This window comes from Crocuta crocuta, unplaced genomic scaffold (assembly GCF_008692635.1).
Source record: "Crocuta crocuta isolate KB4526 unplaced genomic scaffold, BGI_CrCroc_1.0 scaffold29, whole genome shotgun sequence".
Classification (NCBI taxonomy): domain Eukaryota; kingdom Metazoa; phylum Chordata; class Mammalia; order Carnivora; family Hyaenidae; genus Crocuta; species Crocuta crocuta.
The window spans coordinates 5,951,902-5,979,320 of NW_027533280.1; the positions used below are offsets into that span (position 1 = coordinate 5,951,902).

The 27,419-nt window shown below is 40.8% G+C and overlaps 2 protein-coding genes and 1 non-coding gene across 5 annotated transcripts in view; 1 reads left to right on the top strand and 2 right to left on the bottom strand.

The window, feature by feature from the left end:
* The window catches only part of TMEM116 (transmembrane protein 116), a 117,510-nt gene extending 98,597 nt beyond the window's left edge, over window positions 1-18,913 (bottom strand). For all 3 annotated transcript variants that reach the window (XM_077748074.1, XM_077748075.1, XM_077748073.1), the window contains exons 1-3: window positions 18,853-18,913; window positions 5,152-5,198; window positions 4,364-4,427 (exon numbers count right to left, since the gene is read on the bottom strand). In XM_077748074.1, coding sequence (XP_077604200.1) covers window positions 4,364-4,427; window positions 5,152-5,165 — 78 coding nt within the window. In that variant the 5' untranslated portion in view covers window positions 5,166-5,198; window positions 18,853-18,913. The remainder of the gene's footprint in view (window positions 1-4,363; window positions 4,428-5,151; window positions 5,199-18,852) is intronic.
* LOC144218231 (U6 spliceosomal RNA) lies at window positions 4,546-4,651 on the bottom strand. The gene has a single exon (XR_013331091.1). It is a non-coding gene; the product is annotated as a U6 spliceosomal RNA (small nuclear RNA).
* A 280-nt stretch (window positions 18,914-19,193) lies between the features above and the next one.
* ERP29 (endoplasmic reticulum protein 29) lies at window positions 19,194-26,948 on the top strand. Its single transcript, XM_077748026.1, has 3 exons — window positions 19,194-19,477; window positions 23,944-24,082; window positions 26,133-26,948. The coding sequence occupies exons 1-3, from the start codon at window positions 19,334-19,336 to the stop codon at window positions 26,633-26,635; spliced, it is 786 nt and encodes a 261-aa protein (XP_077604152.1). The 5' UTR covers window positions 19,194-19,333; the 3' UTR covers window positions 26,636-26,948.
* The last annotated feature ends 471 nt before the right edge of the window (window positions 26,949-27,419 follow it).

The following is a 27,419-nucleotide window of genomic DNA, read 5'->3' on the forward strand; positions in this document are numbered from 1 at the left end:
ATGCATTCTAATCTACATCTGATATATATCAAAAGAGGAAGTAAATTTAAAATTTTTTTAAATTATCATCACATACTACCCAATATGAAAACCAATCTCATCTGCACAAAAGGGAATTTTTCTCATAACCCTCTTCCAAAAGACAGGAAAGCTAAGATGCTAATATGCTGCAAAGAGATGTAAATGGTCAAGTTGCTTTGACAAACAGAAAAAAAAGAGAAATAGCATTTTAAATTATATATAATAAATATCAGATATGATTATTATTTTAACCATATATAGTCTTTTCTCTGGGTAAGCCTGCTAAAATTCCAGCCAGATGGCACATTCATAGATTCTACTGGCCCATGACCTCCCACAAGTTTATAACTGTTAATAGGTAAAAAATTAAAACTGAACACAAAATAAACACTGAAGGAGAAAAGCAGCCAAGAGGCTTTTGTGAGCAAGAATGTAATTTTATTTATGGTCATTGATACAATAAATAGCCTTATATAGAGAGAACTATTTGCCATTAAAGCATACCTCAAGTCTTTGTTAGGGAAATGGATAAAAAGAGGTTTGTGTACTTTCACTCATGATTGGAAAACCATGAGTTCTAGTAACAGGGGATAAAATCAGTCTTAAACAACAAAAATTAACTGAGTACCTATTGTTGAAACCAAGAAAAATTTCACCCTACCTGTGTTTACAAGATACCATGTCAGAGGTAATACAAAGAAAAGTACAGTATAGCCCTTGGTTTAAGGAAAGGTACAATCAGCACAATGTATGGTAATACAGAAGACACAAAAAAGCATATGACATAGTCCTAAATATGAAAGCAAAAACTCTTTAAAAAAAAAATGCCTAATTTGAACCTAATGTAAGTCAAAAGCAGGATAAGAGGTAGAGAGGGGAGGAAATGCTCTGTGTGAAAGTCTTTCCCTGGAGATATCAAAGACTTAAAACAGTTCTTATTAACAGTCTTCCAAAACTGCCTCCCAATTTTTTTTAATTTTTAATTTTGTTTAACATTTATTTATTTATTTTTTTTAACGTTTTCTTTATTTCTAGGAGAGAGAGAGAGACAGTGTGAGCAGGGGAGGGTCAGAGAGAGAGGGAGTCACAGACGGAAACAGGCTCCAGGCTCTGAGCTGGCAGTCAGCACAGAGCCCGACGCGGGGCTCGAACCCACGAACCACGAGATCGTGACCTAAGCAAAAGTTGGACGTTTAACTGACTAAGCCACCCAGGCGCCCCTAACATTTATTTATTTTTGAGAGCCAGAGTGTGAGCATAGGGCAGAGAGAGAGGGAGACACAGAATCCAAAGCAGGCTCCAGGCTCCGAGCTGTCAGCCCAGAGTCTGACACAGGGATCAAACTCACAAACCGCAAGATCATGACCTGAGCCAAAGTTGGCCGCTTAATGGACTGAGCCATCCAGGTGCACCCCAGTATTTCTATTCAAGTGAAATCAGGTTACAATAGAATATCAAAAGTGATCCTTAGGGGTATCTGGATGGCTCAGTCAGTCAAGCATCTGACTCTAGATTTTGGCTTGGGTCATGATCTCATGGTTAGTGAATTTGAGCTCTGCACAGGGCTCCTCACTGGGCCTGTGCGGACACTTAACCAACTGAGCCACCCAGGAGCCCCTTGAGTGTTCTTTTAACATAGGCTGGCCTGGGCCACTTTCTACTCTCTTCAGGTTGCCTCTCTGAGTCACTGTTTCATCAGCTAGTTCCCTCAAAGATTCCCCATGGATTTCTCCAGTTTACTATATTTATTTTTAATTTAATAGACTATTTTTGTCTTTTTCATATTAACCTTCCGTGTATGTGTTTTCATATTAGCCTTCCATTTTATGCTGTTAAAAATGTTCTTTGGTAAAGGATAAAGGAATACAGTGGAAAATGGCTGACATTCTTAACCTGGAAAAATTGTAATTTTTCCTACACCAGAAAACAGAATGTGCAGGAATCAGTGAACTAGTGACTATTGCTAAAGTCCTTTAGGCTCAGGTAGTGTGAAAAGTATGTGAACTAAAGCCAGAGAAACTAAAGGTCACATCCTAGGCCAAACTACATGTCATATCTTTATAAAGCTCTAACCCACTATCATGCGAGAGGTCACCTTAGAGCAGTGGTTCTCAGCCAGAAGCGATTTTGCCTCCTCCAGAACACATCCGGCAACATTTAAAGATATTTTGGTATTTACAACCCCAGAGGTCGGAGGAGATGATTAGCTTCTAGCCAGTGGGTAAGTATGCTAAACATCCTAATGTGTAGAACAACCTCCCACAACAAATAATCATCCAGCCCAAGAAATCAATAATGCAGAGACTGAGAATCTCTGCTTAGCTCTCTCTACTATGTAACTAATACATTATTGATTTAAACACATATTAATTCATATTTCAGCAAAGGAGACAAACATTAGGGAAGCTGAATCACGGGAAGATGTGTGGCCTAAGATTACTTGGCAGGCAATGACAAAAGAGTATCAAGACTTCCATTTTCTACTTTTACTTACAGAGTCACATTCTACGTCTGAAATTCAAAACTCTATCTTTATTAGGTATCATATTTCAGTGGTTTAAAAAGTATATATGGGGAAAGGCTTTGGAACAAGGCCATCCTATACACAAATTCAGGCTCTAACAACTTCCTGGCTCTAAGACCTTACAAAAATGCCTCACCTTACCAAGATTCCATTTCCTCACTATAGTATCAGATTAATAATATCTACTTCACAGAGTTGTTTTAAGGATTAAATGAAAAATGTACTTAAAACAGCACATCTGTCTAGAATCTGTCTAGACTTTGGCTCTGGTCATGATATCATGGTTCGTGAGTTCAAACCCTGCATTGGGCTTGCAGCCCACTTTGAATTCTCTGTCCCCCTCTCTCTCTGTCCCTTCCCCACTCATGTTCTCTCAAAACTAAACAAACATTTAAAAATAAAGTTGGACTTTTGAAAATCTCTGTTCTGCTACTTACTGTGAAACATGAACAAGTCATTTTATAACTTTGAGTCTCAATTTCCTCATCTATAAAATGGAGCTAATACCATCATTCTCAGAGGAAAGTGGTGAGGGCCAATAAGATAAAGTTTGTAAAGCAACCAGTATACTTGGAACTCAGAAAGTGTTCAACATACAAAACTATTTTGATTATTAAAGTGGGCCAATAAAACCCGATGACAATTTCCACATACAAAAGCTCTCCCATTTATGGCCTGAACTACATTTTGTCTAATTTTCTACCATTTGGCCTTGTTAGAGAAACAGTATTTACATTTCTCTTAAAATATTTTTGTAGCTAGGAAATACATTACTCTTCCTGGTCCTCTCTCAATCAGTAAGGTTGCTTGTTTGTTTGTTTGTCAATTGTACCTCAGGAAGAGGTACAGGAAGATATTTTACTTGATCTTTTTAGTATAAATAACTTTACATTGAATGTATTTTTGCTCTGTTTTCACCATTAAATTGTAATTGCCTAGAAGGCCTGAACAGCAAAACTAGTATCCTTTGTACAACAGTCTCTGAACTATTTCCTAGCCCTACTAACAATTTTACCAAGATATCAATATCAGACAATTCACCCCTTGGCAGGACCCTACCGTGCTTAGAGTTAATATAGGATTCAAACAACACTCTGTTTCCTTAACTTTAATAATCAGTGCATAACAAAAAAAATGCACATTTAGTAGGCAATCTCTCCATATTCAGTTATAGTTAAAAATAATTACTTAGAATAAAAGGTAAAACTATTGACTATGCCTAAAATATCAATGGGTGACTAATTAGGGTTGAGCATCTGACTCCTGATTTCAGCTCAGGTCATGATCTCACAGTTTGTGAATTCAGGGGCTGTGTTGGGCTTCATGCTGATAGTGCAGAGCCTGCTTGGGATTCTCTCTCTCCCTCTCTCTCTGCCCTTCCCCTGCTTGCATGTGTGAGTGGGCGCTCTCTCTCTCCCTCTCTCTTAAAATAAATAAATAAAACTTAAAATAAAGTAAAATATCTCAATGTAAAATAATGACAAATTTACAAGTAATTCACAGAATTATTCCATTACTTATGGATGACATTTGTCTTATTTCAAAGGCTAAGTCCCAGGGCGCCTGGATGGCTCAGTCAGTTAAGTGTCTGACTTCAGCTCAGGTCATGATCTTGTGGTCTGTGAGTTCCAGCCCCACGTGGGGTTCTGTGCTGATAGCTCAGAGCCTGAAGCCTGCCTCAGGTTCTGTGTCTCCCTCTCTCTCTGTCCCCCCTCCCCAACTCATGCTCGGTCTCTCTTTCTCTTTCAAAAAAACCAAATATACATCAAAGTCTGAGTCACTAAAAGTTCAAATCAAGCACAAAAAGACACTCCTCACCTCCGGAGATTTCTGTATATTCTGGAATACAGCACAGGCAATAAGTGAACTTGAACCTATAACACTGACACAGATAAAAGGTGATCAGTAAAACAGGACAACTGGGGATCCTTCATTTTTGCTAATAATTTTTTACAGCTTTATTGACATATAAGAGATGTAAAATGAGCTGCACATTTTTCTAAAATAGGAAACACTTCATGAATTTGTGTCATCATTGCATAGGGGCCATGCTACTCTTTTCTGTATTGTTCCAATTTTTAGTATATGTGCTGCCAAAGCAAGCACTTTGCTACTGATTTGCAAATCAGTCCTGCCTACTAAGTCCTTTGACTTTCAGATATTATCTCTCAATCTGCTTTTTTGTTGTTGTTGATGCTACATTTAATGAATCAGAAAATGTCGATATAGTGAAGCGCCTGTGTGGCTCAGTTGGTTGAGCATCCAACTTTGGGCTCAGGTTGTGATCTCACCGTTTGTGAGTTCAAGCCCAGCATCAGGCTCTCGGCTGTCAGCGTAGGCCTGCTTCAGATCCTCTGTCCCACTCTCTCTTTGCCCCTGCCCAGTGTGCACAAGCATTTGTGCGTGTTCTCACTCACTCACTCTCTCTCTCTCTCAGAAAAAATAAAATAAATACATAAAACATTAAGAAAATGTCAACATGGTAAAGAACAGCATTTTTCTCTGAAGAGTATAAGCAAATACCTAGGGGAAAAATGTAGAAAACTTCAGAATTCTACAGTTTTGCTTATAATATAGTCATAGTACATGAGATTAAATAAACCTACCTCAGAATACCCATAACAAATTGTATCCACTGTACTGCAGAAAAAACCTAAATAAAAACAAAGTGAGAATAAAATTAAGCCTTTTACATTTAATATTCAACCTCACTCCAATTTCACTGTTTATTAAGTATCTGTGCAGAGCAAACTCTTCAGTGCCTAATCAAAATACCCTACAGGTCTGAGAATGAGTAGAAAGGCCCTGGAAAGGCAGGTGGCTCCTCATTTCCTCTCTTATTGCACCACCTCTGGAAAACAGTAAGATAAAAAGAATAAAGAGGTCGATAGAAAATGACTAAATGAAAAGAGAACTGGATGGGAAAATCTACAGGGGAAAGAATAAAATGGAGAAGAGGTAGGTAAGGTTAAATTTTGAGAGAGGAAAGACAGATATGTGAAAAGAATGGGTAATAGGAAAAGCAAATAAATAATAGAGTTGATGGACAGCTACACAGAGAAAAAATAGAATAGTAAGTAATAAAAAAAAAAGAGGAAGAAAAAAGTTAATAGTAAAGAGATACTGTGAATGAAAAATACAAAACAAGCAGGAAGAAAGGGGAAGCAAAAAAAAAAAGAAAGGGACAACTTCTAAGCTTACCAAACCCCAATTGTCCTCCAGAATGCTAGTCACCAGCCGGAAGGCCATAGGGACTTCAGCCCCAGCTATGCTTAACCAGCCCGATCCTTCTCAGGCTCTGAGTCCCTAAGCACTGAACAGGTGGCTCCACCCCTGGCCCAGCTAGGCTCCTTCCTACCCAATCAGGCCCTGTATCTTGAGGACAAGGAGAAGGTGGTGACAAGTGGAGGCGAAAGCCAAGTGGAGGAGAAAGCCAAGCAGAAAGAACAAAAATAGAAAGAGCAGGTGACATGGTAACAAAGTTCTCAAAAGCATTAAGAATTGTAAGAAGGGGCAAGAGGCAGGAATGATAAAAAACAGAATGAGTCATAATGAAAAGATAAATAGAGCTGTAAGAGAGAAATGGAACAGAACAAAGGGACAGAAAAATAAGGAAGAAGGGAGATCTGCTTAAAACTTGCCATGTTTAGGGACAAAAGCCTGTGGTAGAAAAGTGAGATTGTATATTGAAGCAACCAATAAATTTTTAGCAACCAAGAAAAGCTGTAAAGAGAAGTTGTTAATATCTAATAGTTAATTTTAACATCTTAAATATTCTATACCAAAAATTCCCATCAAAAATACATGAAACTACATGATTCACTTAATAGACTTATATTTACATACCAATTCTGTGTAAAGCATTATGCTACAGAAGGTATAAAGAGACAGAACAAGACTTCCAGGAGCTTGTAATATAGAAGGAAAAATGGCTTTTATACCAAAACCTCAAATTATCTGCATAAAAGAATACACTAATTGTCATTTGAACCAATTTGGAAGAATTTGGTGAAATTTGGACAAAGACTAGAGTAAGGAGAAAGCAGAAGGAAGACCATTTCATTTATGTAACCATTTATGTTTCATCTAACTATACTTTCATACCTTCTACAAATATTTACTGATAACAAACTGGATCATTTGTATGGGTTCAGTAATTTAAATACGTGTTTCATTTATTCAAAGGAGGCTAAGAATATAGTATAGAGTATAAGAAGGGACATCATTAAATAGAAGTAGGGTCTGATGGGAAACTGTTAAGTGGAGGTGTGCTCTAACCACTTTGCTTATATTATTAGATAAACAAATAAAAAAAAAAAAAACAAGTAAATTTCTGGATCAAAAATCCCTACCATAAGGTCTCAGGGAGGAGTGTTCTGAGGACTCTAATCATACATCTGTCTAATAAGGGTGAGGGGACTAATGACAGTCTCACCAAGTGATAAGAGAATGCTTTTAGACAAAGGACTCTTGTCTCAGAACAAATCTCAAATTGTTCAGGCAACAGCCATGCCAAATCAGTCTACTGCTCCTGACATAAGAATTTTTCTCCTTTAACATTTCTTCTAAAATGTCTCATGCCACTGACCAAATTTCTACTTAGGGATTTATTTTTCCGTTTTTCTCTCTAAATTAGTCCCTTGCTTTTTATATATTAAGCACTGCTCCCCCTTGAAATGTCTTTGGAAACATAATCTTGCTATCTTCCTTTTCTGCAAGGGCTAACCCACGCCCAAATGAAGTGGGTGGTACTTATTTTTAGTTTTCTCTTTTTACTTAGTATCTTAGTAAGTTCAAATATATCACAGCTCAGGGAGCCTGGGTGGCTCAGTCAGTTAAGTTTCCAACTCTTGATTTTGGCTCAGGTTCTCACAGTTCATGCGATTAAGCCCAGGTCGGAGCCTGCTTCGGATTCTCTCTCTACTCCTCCCCTGATTGCACGTGCTTGCTCTCTCTCTCTCAAAATAAATAAACATTTAAAAAATACATCACAGCACACTTAATGTAATGGCTGCTATATTTTATGTATCAAATTAAATTAACAGATATTCATTAAACTTCTACCCTGAGCAAGTTACTACTGTGGCTACAAAGTCAAGAAAGACACTTACCAAGCAAAACATTTTTATTTAAGCAAAAACTATACTTAAAGAAGATTTCTAGTATTAATAGCTACCAATTATCAATTGCTTTCTATGTGCAAGGCTCTATGCTAAGCATTTAGTTTTCTTTTTTTACAAATGTTTATTTTTGAGAGAGAGAGAGAAAGAGACAGGGAGAGAAGCGCAGAGAAAGAAAAAAGGAGGACGCTCTAAAGCGGACTTTGCACTGAGAGCAGAGAGCCCTATGCAGGGCTTGAACCCACGAACCACGAGATCATGACCTGCGCCAAAATCAAACACTCAACCAACCGAGCCACCCAGGCACCCCTCTATGCTAACCATTTTAACCCTCAACACAATCTTTGAGGTAATAGTCGCATTAAAAAAAATTTTTTTAATAGGCTCTATACCCAACGTGGGGCCAAGATCAAGAATCACAATCTCTACGAACTGAACTAGCCAGGCACCCGAGTAATATTCCCATTTTTCAGACGATGAAACTGAGACTTAAAGAAGTCACTTCCCTTTGTGGGTGCCTGGGTGACTCAGTCAGTTAAGTGTCTGACTTCTGATTTTGGTTCAGTTCATCATCTCACATTTCATGCAATCAAGCCCCACACTGGGCTCTGTCCTGATAGTGCAGAGCCTGCTTGTGATTCGGTCTCTCCTTCTTTCTCTACCCCTCCTCCCACAAAATAAGTAAACTTAAAAAAAAACAAAGGTTGACGATAGTCTCTGCTTTGCTATCCTGCCTGCTGCTTCCTTGCAGTGTATTCAATAAATTTTTAACTCCTAAAAAAAGTCATTTTCCAATGGTTACAAAGTTATCATGTGGGAATACCAATATTCAAATTCAGTTATTCTGACTTCATAGTTCTCATATAACCCATACAATATTCTAATGGGGAGACCTGGTTAATAGAAATACAGGGAAATATAATTTTAGAAAATTACTGGGACATCAAGGGAGCTCTTTTATTAGGCAATTGTTTCTTAGATATGATTACAAATGCATAAGCAACAAAAGAATAAATTGGTCTTCTTCAAAATTAAAAATGCTTGTGCTTCAAAGGATACCATCAAGAAAGTGAAAAGACAATCCAGAGGAAAAAAATATTTATAAACATATATCTGACAAGGGACTTACATAGAGAATACAAAAAACAACTACAATTCAGTAATAAAAATACAACCCAATTTTAAAAAGGGCAAAGGTTTTAAATAGAAATTTCTCCCCCAAAATAAACAAATGACTAATAATCACGTGAATAGAGGATTAATATCATAAACCATCAAGGAAATACAAAAGAGGCACCTGGGTGGCTCAGTTGGTTAAGCATCTGACTGGCTCAGGTCATGATCTCAAGGTTTATAGGTTTGAGCCCCACATCAGGCTCTGTCCTGACAGCTCAGAGCCTGGAGCCTGCTTCAGATTCTGTCTCCATCTCTCACTCTGCCCCTCTCTCTCTCAAAAATAAATAAACATTAAAAAGAACTTAAAAAAAAAGAAATACAAATTAAAATCACAATGTTGGGTGCCTGGGTGGCTCAGTTGGTTAAATTTCCAACTCCTGATCTCAGCTCAGGTCTTGATCTCAGGGTCATGAGTTCAAGTCTCACTTGGGCTCCATGCAGGGCGTGAAGCCTACTTAAAAAAAAAATCACAATGAGATGCCATTTCACACCTACTAGAATAGCTATAATAAAAAATAACAAATGTTGATGAAAGCGTAGAGGAAGAGAAGCCCTTATACACTGCTGGTGTAGTAATGTGATACTACATCACTCAGCTCCTAGGTATAAACTCAGTTCTGCCTCTAGGTATTTACCCAAGAGAAATTAAACATATGTCCACACAAAAACTTGGATACAAATATTCATAACAATGTTAATCATAAAAGACAAAAGGTAAAAACAACACAAATGTCTCAGCAACTGGTAAATGGATAAAATGTAGTATATCCATATAATGAAATGTTAGCAATTAAAAGAAGTACTGATGCATTTTCAACATGATGAACCTTGAAAACATTATGCTTAACGAAAGAAGCCAATCACAAAAGACCACAAATTGTATGACTCTATTCATGGGAAATGTCCAAAATAAGCAAATTTATAGACACACAAAGTAGATTAGTAGTTGCCTAGGGCTAAGAAAGTAATTTGGGAGAAGACGGGAAGTGACTGCTTATAGGCATAAGATTTATTTTTAGGGTGACAAAAATATTCTAAAATGAATATAGTGGTGATGGCTGCACACTTTATGAATATACTAAAACCCAATGAATTGTACACTTTAAAGTTTATTTTTTTATTTTGAGAGAGAGAGAGAGAGAGAGAGAGAGAGAGACAGCATGAGTGCATGAGCAGGGGTGGTGCAGAGAAAGAGAGAGGGAGAAAGAGAATCCCAAGCAGGCTCTGAACAGTGGGTGCAGAACCTGACACAGGGTTCAAACCCACGAACCATGAGATCAAGACCTGAGTCAAAATCAAGAGTTGGACACTCAACTGACAGCCACCCAGGCACCCTTGAATTGTATACTTTAAAAGGATGAACTGTAAATAGGCAAATTTTATAGGGACACAGTAAATATCCCACTGCTGTAACTCACTGTGTAATGATTAATGGATAACATGTTTCTATCTTTTCTACTGAAAAGAATAATATTTAGAATAAAAAGTGTAAAACAAACTTTGTAAGAGGGAACTGAAGATAAACATTGTAAGAGAGCACCTGACTGTTCCAAATGAATCCACCACTCATGGTCTGAACAAATTATACTCCAGGACTTCGATAAAACTTGCAGGTTAAATGGAAAAAAAGGCAGTCTCTTCAGCAAATGGTGCTTAGAAAACTGGCCAGTGAGATGCAAAAGAATGGAACTAGACCACTTTTTTACACCATACTAAAAATGAATTCAAAATGGATGAAAGACCTAAATGTAAGACAGGAAACCATCAAAATCCTACAGGAGAAAACAGGCAGCAACCTCTTTGACCTGGCCACAGCAACTTCTTACTACATGTGTCTCTAGAGACCAGGGAAAGAAAAACAAGATGAACTACTGGTACTTCATCAAGATAAAAAGCACAACAAAGTAAAGAATCAACAAAATTCAAATGCAACCAATGGTATGAAAGAAGATATTGGACATATTCAAATGACATATTGGATAACGCATTAGTATCCAAAACCTATAAAGAATCTGTCAAACTCAACACCCAAAAAACAATCCTGTAAAGAAATGGGCAGAAGACATGAATAGACACTTTTCCAAAGACATCCAGATGGCTAACACACATATGAAAAGATGTTCAACATCACTCATCATCAAGGAAATACAAATCAAAACCACAATGAGATTCCATCTCACATTTGTCACAATAGCTAAAATTTACAACTCATGCAACAATAGACACTGGTGAGGATGTGGAGAAAGGGGAGCCCTTTTGCACTGTTGGTGGGAATGCAAACTGGTACAGCCACTCTGGAAAACAGAATGAGGTTCCTCAAAAAAATTAATAAATAAAAACAGAACTACCCTACAATCCAGCAATTGCACTACTAAGTATTTATGCAAAGGATACAAAAATGCTGATTCAAAGGGGCACACGTACCCTAATGTTTACAGCGGCACTATCAACAATAGCCAAATTATGGAAAGAGCCCAAACGTCCATTGACTGATCAATGGATAAAGATGTGGTATATAAACACAATGGAATATTACTCAGCAATCAAAAAGAATGAAATCTTGCCATTTGCAACAACATGGATGGGAACTAGAGTATATTATGCTAAGCAGATAAGTCAGTCAGAGAAACAAAAGCATCGTATGATTTTACTATGTGGAATTTAAGAAACAAAACAGATGCACATACAGAAAGGGATGGAAAAATAAAGTAAGATAAAAAACAGAGATGGAGGCAAACCATAAGAGACACTTAAATACAGAGAACAAACAGGGTTGCTGGAGATAAGGTGAGGGAGGATGGGCTAAATGGGTGTTGGGCATTAAGGAGGGCACTTATTGGGATGAGCACTGGGTGTTATAAGTAAAAGATGAACCACTAAATTCTACTCTTAAAACCAATACTACACTATATGTTAACTAATTTGAATTTAAATAAACAACAACAACAAAAAACCTCGAATGCCTGGATGGCTCAGCCAGTTGAACATCCAACTTCCGCTCAGGCCATGATCTTTCAGTCTGTGAGTTCTAGCCCCACATCAGGCTGTCAGCACAGAGCCTGTTTTGGATCCCCTATCCCCCCCCCCACCTTTGTCCCTTCCCCATTTGTGCTCCCTGGCTCTCAAAAATAAATAAACCCTGAAAAAAGAAACTTTCAGGTTAACTCAATAAACCACTGGATGAAATCTGAATTTGAGTAAAAATAGGGAACTTGCTAGAAATTGTAGAAAACTGGTGGTAACTAAATTTTTAATTTTTACAAGGAGAAAGGAGGGTAGAATCTGCAAACCATAAGTCAAAAATCTCAGCACTGGGGCGCCTGGGTGATTCAGTTAGGTAAGCATCTGATTCTTGGTTTCAGCTCAGGTCATGATCTCACAGTTCATGAGCTTGCGCCTGCATCAGGCTCTAAAAGCACGGAGCCTGTTTGGGATTCTCTCTCCACCTCTCTCTCTCTCTGCCCTTCCCCTACTCTTTCTCTCTCTCTCAAAATGAATAAATAAACTGGAAAACAAATTTTAAAAAAAGATCTCAGTACTGAACCCAAATACGATTCTAGAAAGAACTACTCAAAAGTTTTGCTTTTTAAACAATTTTTAAAAAGTAACCACCAAATCAGAATAGATTTATAAAAAAATCATGCCAGACTAATCCCATCCCCTTTGGATAGAATTAATATAGTATATATGGGATTGTTACAAAGTTTTAGATGAAAAATTTCATGATATAAAAATAGGGAAATACAGACAAAATGGAAGCACAATTAATGGCATTTTTTGCATAGCTAAGCCTATGAGAGTGTTAATTAATTGATCAATATCAACTTAGAAATGACTTCTGGTGCTCCTGGGTGGTCAGTTGGTTTAAGTGTCCAACTCTTGATTTTTGGCTCATGTTCCTGAGGTTCCTTTTGGCTCAGATTCCTGAGATTGAGCCCTGCATCAGGCTGCATGCTGACCTAGGAGTCTGCTTGGGATTCTCTCTCCCCCTCTCTCTCTGCTCCTTCCCCACTCATGCTTGCTCTCTTTCTCTCCCTCTCTCTCTCTCTCAAAAAACAAACAAACAAAACAAAAAAACGACTTCTAATGGAGTGAATCAGCATTCTGATTTGGCACAATTCTGTAAAACACTTCCATCAATAACTTCAAAAGAAATATAGTGGGCATATTTATCAAATTGTGTGTGTGTATGCGCACGTGCGTGCATGTCTGTGTGTGTTATTCACTATGGCACAACAAATTTCTACAAATTTAGTGGCTTAAAACACACATTTATTACCTAACAGATTCTCTGGATCAGGAGTCCAAGAATAGTTTAGTTGGGTCCTCTGTTTCAGTATCTGTTACAAGGCTGTAATCAAGCTATCAACCAGGACTGGGTCTCTTCTGAAGGCTCAAATGGGGAAGGATCTGCTTTCAAGTATACAAAGTTGGTAAAAATCAGTTTCTTGAGGGTTGTTGGTCTAAGGGCCTAGGTTCCAAACTAATTGTTGGTTAAATGCTTCACTTAGTTCTTTGCCATGTGGATTTCTGCAAGATGTCCTCCCAGCAAGATGGAAGTCAGAACTTTTTTCATCACCTTTCCTGTAGTCTACCAACCACAGATCTTGCCAAAAGCTAAGGAGAAAGGATTACACGAGAGTATGAATACCAAAAGGCAGGGACTATTGGAGACTATCTTAGGGTTTGCCACTGTGTATCCATCCAATATGCCAATACAGATCTTTTGCAATAGCTATTCCCTCTCTCTAAAACGTTCTTCCAAAATAAAGTTTCCTACAATCTCATCATCTAGTCAATGTTTTATTTATTGATGTTACTTTTAAGTCCTTGTCCCTATATTCAATTTCTACATATTTGTAGTAATTCTACAGCTAGTATTTTATATTATACATTTTCCTGAACATTATTCCATAGTAATTTTTTTCCTTTTGTCTTATTTTCTCTCCATTCCTTTGTACTATAACAAATGTTAAAAGCCTAATCTATTTCTCCATATTTTTCTCTATAGTCCTTAAAATATATCCAAATAAAGACAATGGAGGCAGTTTTTTAGATTACTGAAGCATGCACCAGGGAAAGGCAAATGAAATCTAGAACCACTCCTTGGGTGACAGCAACTGCCCTGATAAGACTTCTCACCAATCCAGAACATCCACATCATTTGAACTAATGCCCTGATGGACCCCTGGAATGACCTGCAATTACCTTTACCTCATTATAATACTAAAATCTCTGCCCAAAGAGGTGTCTCAGCCTTATTTACATAACACACAATATATGTACAGGCATGTTTCATTAAGGTACATGCACCCTTTTCTATTCATCCTGGGGTACCTGGCTAGCTCAGTTGGAAGAGTATGTGACTTGTGATCTCGGGCTCATGAGTTCAAGCACCATATTGGGTATACAGATTACTAAAAACAAAACAAAACAAAAAAATGCAAATAAATAAATAACCAAACAAAATATACATATATACCACCTAACCCGAAACAAAAGGTACCCATTTACTGTCTTGGGGAGTCACAGCTTTGAAAGCTATTTTCCATAATTTTCTTATTTGCTGCAAATAAGATTACTTTGTGCAAAACAAAACAAAACCGTACCCAAATACATATATTTATATAGAGGTTGTTGTTATGGTTGTAGGGTTTTATAAATGGGATGATATATTTCTGAATACGTTTCTTTTTTCATCTAGTATTTCATGGAAATAGTTCTAACTCATTCTGACAGCTCTGTAATATTCTACAAAAGATCATTTATCCAGGGGTGCCTGGCTGGCTCAGTCAGTAGAGTATGCATGCAACTCTGGATCTTGGAGTCTTGGGTTCAGGCCCCACGTTGGGTGGAGAGCCTACTTAAAAAAGATCATTTATCCAACACTTCCTCTTACAGACATTCAAGTTGTTTTCAGGTTTGGTTTGGTTTTTTTCCTTTTCTTTTTCTTTGTTTGTTTGTTTGGCTTTGGCAAACAATGCTGCAATAAACATTCCTATTCTCTGTACTTATCACCTCCTTCTGTGCTGATTTTGTTACTAAGGGATAGATTCCAGAGTGGAATTCTTTTAGTTCTCAAATATTTTAAGTTCTTTCTCACCCTAGAACCTTTGCACATGTTACTTTCTTTTCCTAAAATGTTTCCTAACACACAATCTGCAATTTTATGTTTACTTATAATTATTTAAGGTCTCTCTTATCACACAAGTTCCTTGACAGCTGAAAACTATCCATCCTTTAGGCAGTTTTTCCCCCCATACTTTAGGTCGTATCTCAGCTTACATGTACTTGATTACAGAGGTTTTCCATGAACTCCAATCCCAACTGAGCCCCCATCATATTTTCTCACAGGCCCTCAACTTCTCTTTTTAGAGTTATCACGATTTGTAATTATATATTTATTTGTGTGATTATTTAATGTTTGTCTCCACAACCAGGTCTGCAGGGAACACATCTATTTTGTTCACCAGTGTAACCCTCACCCTCAAAGGAGTGTATGGCACATGAAAAATGTAAAAAGTTGTTTAATACTGAAGGAATTCTTTTTTTGAATATTAAAAGAATTCCTTTTAAAAATATTTTTAATATATATATTTTTTATTTATTTATTTTGCGAGAGACAGCGCAAATAGGGGGAAGGAAAGAGAGAGAGGGAAAGAGAGAATCCCAAGCAGGCTCCGACTGCCAGTGCAGAGCCCAATGTGGGGCTCAAACTCATGACCCTCAAGATCATGAGCTGAGGCAAAGTTGGATGTGCCTAAATATTGAAAGAATTCTTAGAGGAGGACAGGGCTTGAAGAAAATCATTCCTTCAATAACAATTTTTAACAGATGAAATCTGCTTTGTGTTCATAAGACAATTTTAGTGTTCATCTATGTCAAAGGAACTAGTGTTAACACCAACAAAATTTCACAAGGGCAGAACAATTAGCTCTAAGGGATGGCAGATCTCTGAAGAACAGTATGAAGTCTAAGGAAGGAATGTAGAAAAGGCCAATGGAATTTTGCGAGAGATAACCATGGAATAGTTTCCCACTGATTGATTTATTCACTTAACAAGTTATTTATTGAGCACCCACCTATGCCAGACAAGGGGCTATAGTAGCTAACCAGGACAAAAACACAAAGACAAACCCAGCCCTCATGTGAAGAAGATAATAAGAAAAATAAGCAATTTATATTGTATGTTAGCAAGCTGAAAAGTGCTATAGAGAAAAAAGAGGGGAGCTAGAAATCAAGGAGGTATCAGGAAAGAGCAGTTTTTTAAAGGATGGTCAGGGTAGATCTTAGGAAGTTTGAGCCAAGACTTGGGGAAGTGAAGGACTCAGCCATAAGATATGAAAATCTTAAAGAAAAGTGTTTTAGAGAAAGTCACTACAAAGGCCCTGAGGTAGGAACATGCCTCATGCATATAAGGAATAGCAAAGAAATCAATGAGACTGGGGACTCACTGGCTTGACGTAGAAAAAAGACTGAAATTTATTAGTTGCCTTAACAGACCATACCACTTTTTTTCTCCTTACTCCAGGTGCTATACAGAGTCATGTGCACACTCATTTAACATGACTTGCCTCTCTCTCCCTACATCTATAGAACATCCAGGGTGAGCCTCTTGATTTTCCACATCAGTTTCAATCGTGGGATTTTATAACTTCCTAAATACGGAGAATTATACCTGACTTATTTGCGTAGTTTGTTGTAAGGGCCCTGAAGCTAAGAACCTAATTGTATTTTAAAATAATTGACTGGGACCAGGGCACTACTAAAAGGAAGCACTGAGACAATTATTATACTGTACTAAATTATTACAATTCATAGCAAAGGACCAATACTTCCCACACCAACCAATCCCCTTCCTTCACTTTTTCCAAAACCTACTTCAAAACCATGACTAGAAACTCATTCCTGATTAATCGTACTAACAAGGTGTACCCAAAGCATTTACATATTCAGAAGTGACTAATTTAAAAAGTCTAAATGTCTTATAAATGGTTCTAAAAAACTCTTAATAGCTCCTTACTGAGTACAGGACAAAATAGAAAATTCTTTGTTTGATTTTAAAGACTCTCCCCTACATGGGCTTAAAACTGTCTTACTAACTAGTGTTTTGAGAACTCCCTCCAACCAAGATGGTTTTCAGTCTCCCCAAACCATAATGCTTATTCCCACTTCTCCCATTTCATTTGTTCTCCACCTAAAACGTTCTTTCTTCCAAGGCATCTGGGTGATTCAGTCAGTTAAGCGTCCAACTCCTTTTTTCAGCTCAGGTCATGATCTCAAGTTGTGAGACTGAGCCCTGAGTCAAGCTCTATGCTGAGCATGGAGTCTGCTTGGGATTCTCTCTCCTTCTCTCTGCCCCTCCCCTGCTTGCTCTTTCTCTCTCTTTCAAAATAAATAAACTCTTAAAAAAAAAAAAATGGTTCTTTCTTCCAAGGCTTAACTGTTTCCACTTCCTACATGAAGCCTTCTTTAACCAGCTCATAATCTTCCCCTTCTCTTCAATCATTTATCTATGTAGCTCATTTTTTTTTTTTGAAAGCACACGTGTGCTTGTGCAAGCAAGGGGCTGGGTGTGGGGGCAGAGGGAGAAGGGGAGAGAGAATCTTAAGCAGGTTCCATGAGGCTTGATCTCACTACCGTAAGATCATGACCTGAGCTAAAACCAAGAGCCAAATACTTGGGGTGCCTGGGTGGTTCAGTTGGTTGAGCATGAGACTCTTGATTTAGGCTTAGGTCTTGATCTCTCCGTTCCTGAGTTCAAGCCCCACATTGGGCTGTCCTGACAGCTTGGAACCTGCTTGGGATTTTCTCTGTCCCTCCCCCACTGCACTCTCTCTCTCCTTCTCTCAAACTAAAGAAAAAAAGAGAGAGAGAGAGAGAAAAGAAAAGAGTCAGATGCTTAACCGAGACACTAAGGTGCTCCTATGTAGCTCCTTTTAACTTACTAGGACAAATTCAAAATAAATTTTTCGAAACCTCCCCCAAACACCCCCCCACACACACACACTCATTCCACTCTTTCTTTCAAAACTTCTATACAATCTCATTGCTCATGATTGGATCCTATGGTTTTTGATGACTACCCTATACACATACATTTATTGAACATCTACAATGGTTAATATGATGCTAAGCCCTGCATAACGCATTATGAATTTATTCTCTTAACTTCACAACTGTTTGTTCATCAAGCCTTGTAAATTACAACCTTTCTTCTAATTTTGTCCTCTTTCAGGACCTTAACCTATCCCACCTCCACTACTGCAAGTGACCCTTACCAGTCTCTCTGCCTTCAACCTTCTTGCTTCCCACCCATTCCCTTCACTCCTGAGTGACAGCAAATCTGACTTCGGTCTCCTGGTTAAACGAGTAGTGGCGCCTCCAAACCCTTTAGCTTGATGAGACCCTTAGCAACGCCGGCTAGTTTACCTTTACAGATGCATCATGTTTTTCCCCCTTTTGAAAAGTACCTTTGGTGCTTGCCTTGTAAATGCATACTCTTCTTTCACGATCCAGTGCAAAAGTCATTTCCTGTCTATAACTTTCCTTGACACGCCTGAGCAGGACTAACTGAACAAGGTGACTCTTCTATCACTATTGCTGTCTCCTTCTCCCAGACACTGTGAATTCCTTCAGTCCAGAGCTGTCTCATGCATCCCTATTTTGCATTCCCATAGCCCAAACCAGAATCTGGTGTAAACCATGCCCTGAACTGTCTATTGCGTAGAATTATTAGGACTTGTTTTCGTTGGTTTTTAAGTCTCAGGAGCCTGGGATACACATAGCTGGGCGGATACTCAGCTTTCGGTAGAGACTATTTTTATAGGAACCTGGGCCTCGCTGCTGAGGCCCTCACCACAGAGTAGGCACTGGGCAGGGCTCAGGAGTGTCCCCGACTGCCATGCTGACGAACAGCCACGTCTGCTTGGCCTACTCAGGTCCTGGCTGAGGGAGGTGGCGGGGCATGACCAACCGCCAGAGGGTGGCGGCACCAACTGACATACCAACCTAAAGTAGTAGCGGGTCCAAATTGACTGCCCGAAGCGCCAAAAGCAGGAAGACACGATGGCCGGCCTCGTCATCTTCGAGGAGTAAAGAGAGAGAACTACTCGCTGCAAGACGCCAGGCACGCGCTTCGTGCCTCTCCTCACGCAAAGGACGACGGGAAAAGAAGTGACTGCGAGCCTCGCCGACTGCGCGTGCGCGGCAGCCTCTTTTCTACCCACTCCTGCTCTTCATGGTTCTCTCTCCTCGTCACACGCGCCCCGCCCACTCGCCCTCGGCCGGCGCGAGCTTCGCCGAGTGCGCGCGCGCGCCAGGCCCATTTCCCCGCCCTTCACGTGGTCCCTCCCTCTCACCCTAGGCCGGCTGGAGCCTCTGGGGCTGTACACGTGCGCGCTCGCGAGCCGGCCTTGCTAGTCACGTGACTCCCTAGTCCGCGTTTTCCCCACTACAGCCTTCCCAGTTCCCACTGCCAGAATCCGGCGTTATGGCTGCAGGCCTGCCCCGCGCCGCTTCTCTCTCCCCACTGCTTCCTCTTTTCCTGTTCCTCCTGCTCCTCTCCGCTCCGCATGGCGGTAGCGGCCTGCACACCAAGGGCGCCCTTCCCCTGGATACAGTCACTTTCTACAAGGTAACGGGGGCGGGGGAATCGCGCGCAGGTGCAGCCTCAGCTAGTAGGGGAGCGCACATTCGTGGGAAAGAGGGAGACAGGGCGGGCAGAAGGTGGTCTGTAGCAAAACGATTCACCGTCTTAAAGGGCTGGTGGACTCTGGATCGGGGCCGTACCACGACCATGGGCCCCAGGGTCCCCGCACACCCTTGCCTTTGCAGTTTTTGTACTTCCTCGTTTTTAAAAGAGCTACGGAGTTGCAGTCACTGGAACGAGCTGCCCCTTCCCTCACCGATGGGGAGAGGGCGGTACCGGGCGAGATCCAATCCTCGAGTCCCAAGTGGGAGGGCGGCGCGAGGCGGACACCACCGCGCTTTGGGCTGTCGGGGGGCGGGGGAAGTGGGGGAGGTGGTTGAAAACCCGGCGTGTTAGCTGGCATTTCTGTGCCCCTCCTCGTTTTGTGTGGCGTGCAGCCTGCTTCGCAGTATGCAAACAGTATCCAGATGCCCTGTGTCTTCTTGAAGAGCGCAAGCATTAATAATAAGGGAAGTCTGGGGGCGCCTGGGTGGCCCAGTCAGTTAAGCTCTGGTCATAATCTCCTGGTTCACCAGTTCCAGCCCTAGTCGTTGGGCTCTGTGCTGACAGCTCGGAGCCTGGAGTCTGCCTCAGGTTCTGATCTCTCTCCCTCCCTCCCTCTGNAAAAGAATAAAGGAACTCTGTAGGGAATATCTTGGGCCTGGGGACAAAGTGAGTAAAATAGGGTCAAAATGTGGAAGGATTCTCCTGGGTAAATGGATGCTGGAAATGTTGAAAGCTGAATGTATTCCCAACTCCCTCCTCTTGCACCCGTCTTCACCCACTGGCAGCTTTCAACTTCGCCTAGGAGACTGGCAAACTAAGCATCGAGAGAGAAGCCATTCGTTTATTTTCTTAGTTTGTACCCATTGCTGGGAAGGGAAACCGAAAAGTGAAGTTCTAAATCTGTCTCAAGTGGTTGAACTTTCTATTCTCAAAAGAGTTCCTTGTCCTGGATTTGGCACCTGTGGCTCATTCAAGAACTTAAAAGTATAGATATGGCTGGTTGATTGTCAGCCACACCCCCCAGCACCCTATGCTTCTGGGGGTCTTTATTGGCAAAGTTACACCCTACTCCCCAAATGTGGGAATGGGATAACATCACAGACCAAGTGTGACTCAGAAGGAAATTTTGCACTTTGAAATTAACAATATTTCCAAATCAGTTGGTGCTTCTCTGTCTTCATTGCTACCACCCTGGTCTCTGCTGGCATTACAGAAGTCTTCTGACTGGTCTCCCTCTTTAGCTTCTACTCTCATCTCCTAACCATTCTTTTTGTCTCCTCTGCTCCAGCCATACATGCCTTCTGTCCTTTGAGTATTCCTAGCCCATTACTGATGTAGGCCCTTTGCACTGGCAGTTCCTTCTGACTAGAACGTTCTTTGCCCAATCTTTGAAAGACTGATTGCTTCTCATCATTCAGGCTTAGGTTAAATACTATCTTCTCAGAGTCCTTCCTTGACTCCCCTCCCACCACCCCATCCAGAGTGCCAGTCATGTTAGTTTGAGTTCTCTGTAGAGCTCTTATTACTGATCTTTCCTCCCTTGGCTGTTTTGGCATCTCTCGAACCAGAATTTTGTATATTTATGAAGAACTACTTTGTTTTGTTCACTGATCATCTGCACAACCTAGCAGGTTACCTGTCACATGGAAGATAGTAATTTGTTGAATGAATGAACAAATGTATTCTCCAGTCCCTTTCTGGATCTCTCTTCCATCACCACTGAACAGAAGAGGAGCTTCCCGGTAATACGTCCAAGGGCCTTGTTCTTTGCTTCATCTTTCATTCAATTTCCAGTGTCATTTTTGTTTCTTGCCCTTCACCATCACTAGAAATAAGAGATCCTGCCTGCTTTTTTTTTTTTTTTTACACTGCTGTGTTCACTTAGATTATCACATGATAGGCCCTTGGTACCTTTTTAGCCAATGAATGAATGAATAATGAATTCATCTGTACCTTGAAGAAGCAAGTTGCCTAAATATAGGGTATGTTGGAGTCAGTTCCTCAAGGATGAAGAAAGGACAGAGATTTCTAAAGCAATTAAGAGGTACAGAGTAATGAAAAGGAAAAAAATACACTGTGCAAATGTATGCTATTCAAAACCATTCTGCCGGTGGCTCAAAATGGTAAAAGATGGAGACCTTTCACTTATGTTTCAGTGTTAGACCAGTGTACAATTATAAATATTATTCCATAATACAAATGGAGGCCCCTTGAAGGTAGGGATCCTGTGCCATACTTTTTTAATAGTTTTCCCCCAGACATATGTAGCATCTGCTACCGTGGCCTACCCTAGTTGTGTTCACTTATCAGAGCATCTGCCACATTTCAGGCAGTCTTGGGCACTAGGGATATAACAGAGAACAAGTCAGACAGGTCCTTATTCTCATAAATGTACATTCTAGTGGGGAGGACAAACAACAAACATGCAGGTAAGAATTTTAGAGGGTGATTAATGCAGTGAAGAAAGAGCAGGGTAACATGATAGAATGTGAGGAAAATGAAGCAGTGCTAGATGGTATGAGTGGAGGAGGCCTCTCTCCATTAGGGGGGTCATGTGAACTGAGCTTTGAATGATAGACATCCTGGAAGGAATTGGGAGAAGGGTATTTCAGCCAGCAGAAACAGCACCTGAAAAGGCCCTAAGTGGGAATTAGTTTGTTTTGTTGAACTGAAATAAGGTCAGGTGGACCAGAGGGATGTGATCTGATTTATATTTTAAGGCTTCCCTGCTTTTAGGCCCTCAGAGCTCAGATTTTGGGGGTCAGTGACCACTTAAAATTTTAACTGTTTTAGTAGCTTCTCCCCCTTTCCTTGGGTCCCTAGGCAGTCTTAAATTTATTTTTTAAAAGCTAAAACCAAATGGACATCAACACACAATGAGGAACAAGGACTAACAAAAATTGGAATGATGTCAGCTTGACTTAATTATGACAGCAGTAGCCAGTGATGAAAAATTGACCTGAAGTGATCACTTTGATTAGAAAAAAAGTTGTAGGAGAAGGCAGTTCGTTAGAGAAAATCTGTGCATTGGGAGAAACCATCAAAAGAAAGATCTTGAGGACTCCTCTAAAACTTAAACATCGAATTACTATATAGGACCAACATTTCCGCTCCTAGGTATATACCCAAAAGAAATGAAAACAGGCATTCAATAAACATTTGTACATGATTGTTTATAACAGCACTATTCACAAATAGCCAAAAGGTGGAAACAACCCAAATGTCCATCACCTGATGAGTAAATAAAGTGTAGCACATCTATACAGTGGAATATTTGCCCACAAAACGGCATGAAATACCGATCCATGCTACAACATGGATGAACCTCAAAAACATTATGCTGCATGAAAGAAGCCAGGTACAAAAGGCTACATGTATGATTCCATCTGAGTAGACATCTGGAAAAAATAGAGGAAATAGCCAGATAAGTGGTTGCCTTCTCTCTTCTTAGAAAGAAGGAGGGATGGGAAGTGACTGCTACAAATGTGTGTGGGTATGTGATTCTATTCCAGTGATGAAAATGTTCTGGAATAGATATTAGCAATGGTTGTACACTATTGTTAGTGGACTAAATCCCACCAAATTATACACTTTAGATGATAAATTTCATGTGATGGGAATTTTACTACAATTAAAATAAAGATCCTGACCCTGACAGCTGAGGACTTGGAGATCTAGCAAGAGGGATCTGTGGTCTAGGGAGGGGACATTTTCCTAAGCCTGGGCTCTCAGCAACTTCCTGTGAGCCCTGACATTGCAGAGTTCGGACTCTGCACTCCGTAGCTGAAGAACCTCCATGGTGCCAACCTCTTTATAGATGGTTGTTGGTTTTTGTCAGATTTCTGGTTCCTTGTTTACCGAGAAAGGCTGTCTGGGATGATGGGTATGACAGGGGCCCACATAGTGGTTTCTAAGTGTTTCCTCAACCTTACCAAAAAGGCCACTGGAAGAGAAGGCCATAATGCATCTGCAGCTTTGTTTATTCTTTTTTTTTAATGTTTGTTTATTTTGAAGGGGGGAGGGGCAGAAAGTAGGAGAGAGAATCCCACAGTGTAGAGCCTGACATGGGCCTCAGTCTCACAGACTATGAGATCATGACCTGAACCGAAATCAAGAGTTGGACACTTAACTGGGTGAGCCACCCAAGGTGCCTGAACAGTTCTGTTTATTTTAAGCTGACTTGTATGTCTTTGATTACTGTGAACCCACCTAATGGGGTACCCAACACCAATAAATTGTTAAATCAATGGGTGGGTGAACGAATGAATGAATATTAGTGTGTGAGTGCTGGTCTCCCTTGCAGGCTTGGTTTCCACTTTGTTTCTTAAACAGAGATCCCTTGAGAAAGGGTATTAGCCTCAAAGGTCCCTGGAATCCCAGACTTGCTCAGCTCTCTATGCCTTCAGGTCATTCCCAAAAGCAAGTTCGTCTTGGTGAAGTTCGACACCCAGTACCCCTATGGTGAGAAGCAGGATGAGTTCAAGCGCCTGGCTGAAAACTCGGCCTCCAGCGATGATCTCTTGGTGGCGGAAGTGGGAATCTCAGGTATGGACAAGTTCAGCATGACTGCAGAGGGCAGAAGGGAGGAAGCTGGGAATTATTTCTCTCTATGTAGGTAGAATACTGAACACTTTTCTGTCTGAGCCACACACGAGTATAAGCAGGCTCATGACTGTCAAGAATCTGGTACCCATGGCAGGCTTAGCTTGAACAGATTCTGGTACCACAGAACCTCAGTTCATCCTTGCAGGTGCCCAAGGTTAGAGAATCCCTCATCTTTCACCCTCCACCACATAATGACATTAAACTTTCTCTGAGAACTTGGAGTTCTCCTTGCAGGGGACTGTGGTCAGGGTGGTGCCATGCTTCCTAGGGTCTCCATAGTCACTTCTTCCATCTTTTTTTAGTTCTTTTTTTGCCAGAACTATTGACTTTTGGCCTTAGCTGAAATCTATCAGAGCTACTACCGCTAAATCAAGGACAGCTTCCAACCACAGTGACTACTCTAATAGTTACCAACATGGAGTGGTTTACAGTCTATAAAGGTACGCACAGACAATGCATTAAAAAATTTTTTTTCATGTTTATTTATTTTTGAGAGAGAGAGAAACAGCACAAGTTGGGTAGGGGCAGAGAGAAAGGGAGACTGAGAATCCGAAGCAGACTCCAGGCTCTGAGCCATCAGCGCAGAGCCCAACACAGGGCTCGAACCCACGAACCATGAGATCATGACCTGAGCCAAAGTCAGATGCCCAACCACCTAAGCCACCCAGGTGCCCCCAGACAATGCATTTTTAATCTTCACTTGAACTCTGCCTAAAAAGTGAGACACATTTCCTCAGTCTTTATACTTGAGGAAAACTGAAGCTCAAGGAACCAAGTTGACTTGGTGGAGTAGGATATGGCTCATCGAGAACTCCGCCCAAGTATTATTCCCAAGTGCGGTGAGTTCTTCCCTCTTTGCACTTCCTCCCGGGTGGAATGCCTCAGTTCCCTGGTAAGCTTGAGATTGTTAGCACACTTTTCCAGGGCAGTCAGTCAATTCTGACTCAGCTGCAATTCTGTTCCTTTGGGAATTTTAGAAAAAGAATAGCAGCTGACATTTATCAAACATTTACTATGTGCCAGGCCACTGAGCTAAGTGTTTTATGTGTATCTTATCCTTGTGACAACTCTGTGACAAAAGTACCATGGCTCCTGTTCTTCATGCTTTGAGTACCTTCCTCAAGATTATAGAGTTTGAAGTGACAGAATGAGAACTGGAACCTTGTTCTTCCTATACTACTGCCCAGGAATAGGTGACCTTGACCATTTCTTTTTGGCAGAGTGTAAGAAACCAGTTGTCACAGCATCAGCCCTTGGGACTGCCACTTCCTGTTAGGAAGGACATAGCAAATACTAACAGCTACCACGTATTGCACACTCTGTCAGGTTAAGTGCACATTTCCCTTCATTGGGTCCTCCCAGCAGCTCTCATGTGGTAGGGACTCCACCACACATTCCCCTTTCTGACTAAGCTCCGGCTAGAATGGCCTTTGCAAGCCTCCGGTACACCCAGCCCATTCCCGCCTGAGACTTTGGTACCTGCAGTACTTTCTACCTGAGACATTCTTCCTGGATCATCATGTGTCTGCCTCCTTGCTGGTCCTTCAGTTCATATCATCTCCACGAAAGGCCTTCCATGACCACCCAGAGTAGGCCTTCTTACCTACTTTCACATCATCCCGTTTTATTTTTATCATGGCCCTGATCACATGTTTTTCATCTCTCTTCTCACTCTTAAGAGAACGTAAGCTCTTCGAGGTCACAGAGTTTGTTACTCTTAGCCACAACTAGATCTGTAGCACTTAGAACAGGACATGGCACATAGTGGGCATAGAATAAATATTCAGAAGGATTCTCCCTTTTCAGATGAGGAAAATGAAGTTCAGAGAGGTTAAATGACTTGACTAATTCCATATGGCTACGAAGTAGCCAAGGAGGAATTTAAACACAGTCTGGATCCTTCTTGCTGTCCGCTCAGATGGGCCTCATTGCAGTCTCCTGCCCTGCATTCCTCATGGTCTTGCTCCTCATATCTGGTTTCTGTTCACAGATTATGGTGATAAGCTGAATATGGAGCTGAGTGAGAAATACAAGCTGGACAAAGAGAACTACCCAGTCTTCTATCTCTTCCGGGATGGGGACTTTGAGAACCCAGTCCTGTATAGTGGGGTGGTTAAGGTTGGAGCCATCCAGCGCTGGCTAAAGGGGCAAGGAGTCTACCTAGGTATGCCTGGTTGCCTGCCTGCATATGATGCCCTTGCTGGGGAGTTCATCCGGGCCTCAGGTGTGGAGGCCCGCCAGGCCCTCTTGAAGCAGGGGCAGGACAACCTCGCAAATGTGAAGGAGACTGAGAGGAAGTGGGCTGAGCAGTACCTGAAGATCATGGGGAAGGTCTTAGACCAAGGTGAGGACTTTCCACTATCCGAAATGAGCCGGATCACCAAGCTGATTGAGAAGAACAAGATGAGTGACGGGAAGAAAGAAGAGCTCCAGAAGAGCTTAAACATCTTGACTGCTTTCCAGAAGAAGGGGGCCGAAAAGGAGGAGCTGTAAAAAGGCACTCCAGGTTTTCATGGGGGTGGGGAGGGGAGAGTTACTTGCTGGCCGTGAGACTGTCCTGGGATATAGGAGTGGTGGGAAAAGTGGCACTAAGCCAGAAATCTGAGCATACCCGGACATTGATGCTGATGTGAACATGCTTGGGATATCACTATAGCTAGTCTGTGTACACCCAGAACACTTACCAGATAGGCTTGTGAAATTCCCCCTCAGAAGGAATTGGTGCTATAAACAAGAGTGTACTGCCCAGGTCCTTGACAGGTGTAATTCTGACCCAATTAAAGTTTCTGTGTTTTGGTTAAGAGGACCTAAAGCCATTCAGTTTTCTTTCACAAATTACACTTTGCCCTGTGACCTGCTTTCTCCTTTGAATTTATTTGTTAATCTAAGCTGGTATGGACTCCACTCTCCCAGGATAACAGACTATCCTGGTAACACTGCGGAAACTGGCCTCAGCTCACAGCCTACCTTTATTACTTTCCACTGGCGTTCAAACTCAGATACACCGATTGTGGGTGGCAAAATGCACTGTCCTTTTTCTAGTCCTTAAAAGTTGAAATGGCAACATGAATGAAGCTCAGTGTAAAAATGTCCTGTGCTCCATGAAAACCATAGAGCACATTTTTTAGTTTTGCTGATATAATTGGATATTTTTGGGTTTTTTGTTTTGAGAGGGCAAGAGTAAGAGGACACATGTGTAAGCAGGGGAGGGACAGAGGGAGAGAGACAATCTTTTAATTCTTTTTTTTTTTTTTTTTTTTTTTTTTTGGAGAGAGAA

Bases quoted from the DNA above. Each gene is read 5' to 3' on its own strand.
- ERP29 (XM_077748026.1), top strand. From the start codon at position 19,334: ATGGCTGCAGGCCTGCCCCGCGCCGCTTCTCTCTCCCCACTGCTTCCT. The intron at 19,478-23,943 runs GTAACGGGGGCG...CTATGCCTTCAG, and splicing joins ATACAGTCACTTTCTACAAG to GTCATTCCCAAAAGCAAGTT. The intron at 24,083-26,132 runs GTATGGACAAGT...TTCTGTTCACAG, and splicing joins GGCGGAAGTGGGAATCTCAG to ATTATGGTGATAAGCTGAAT.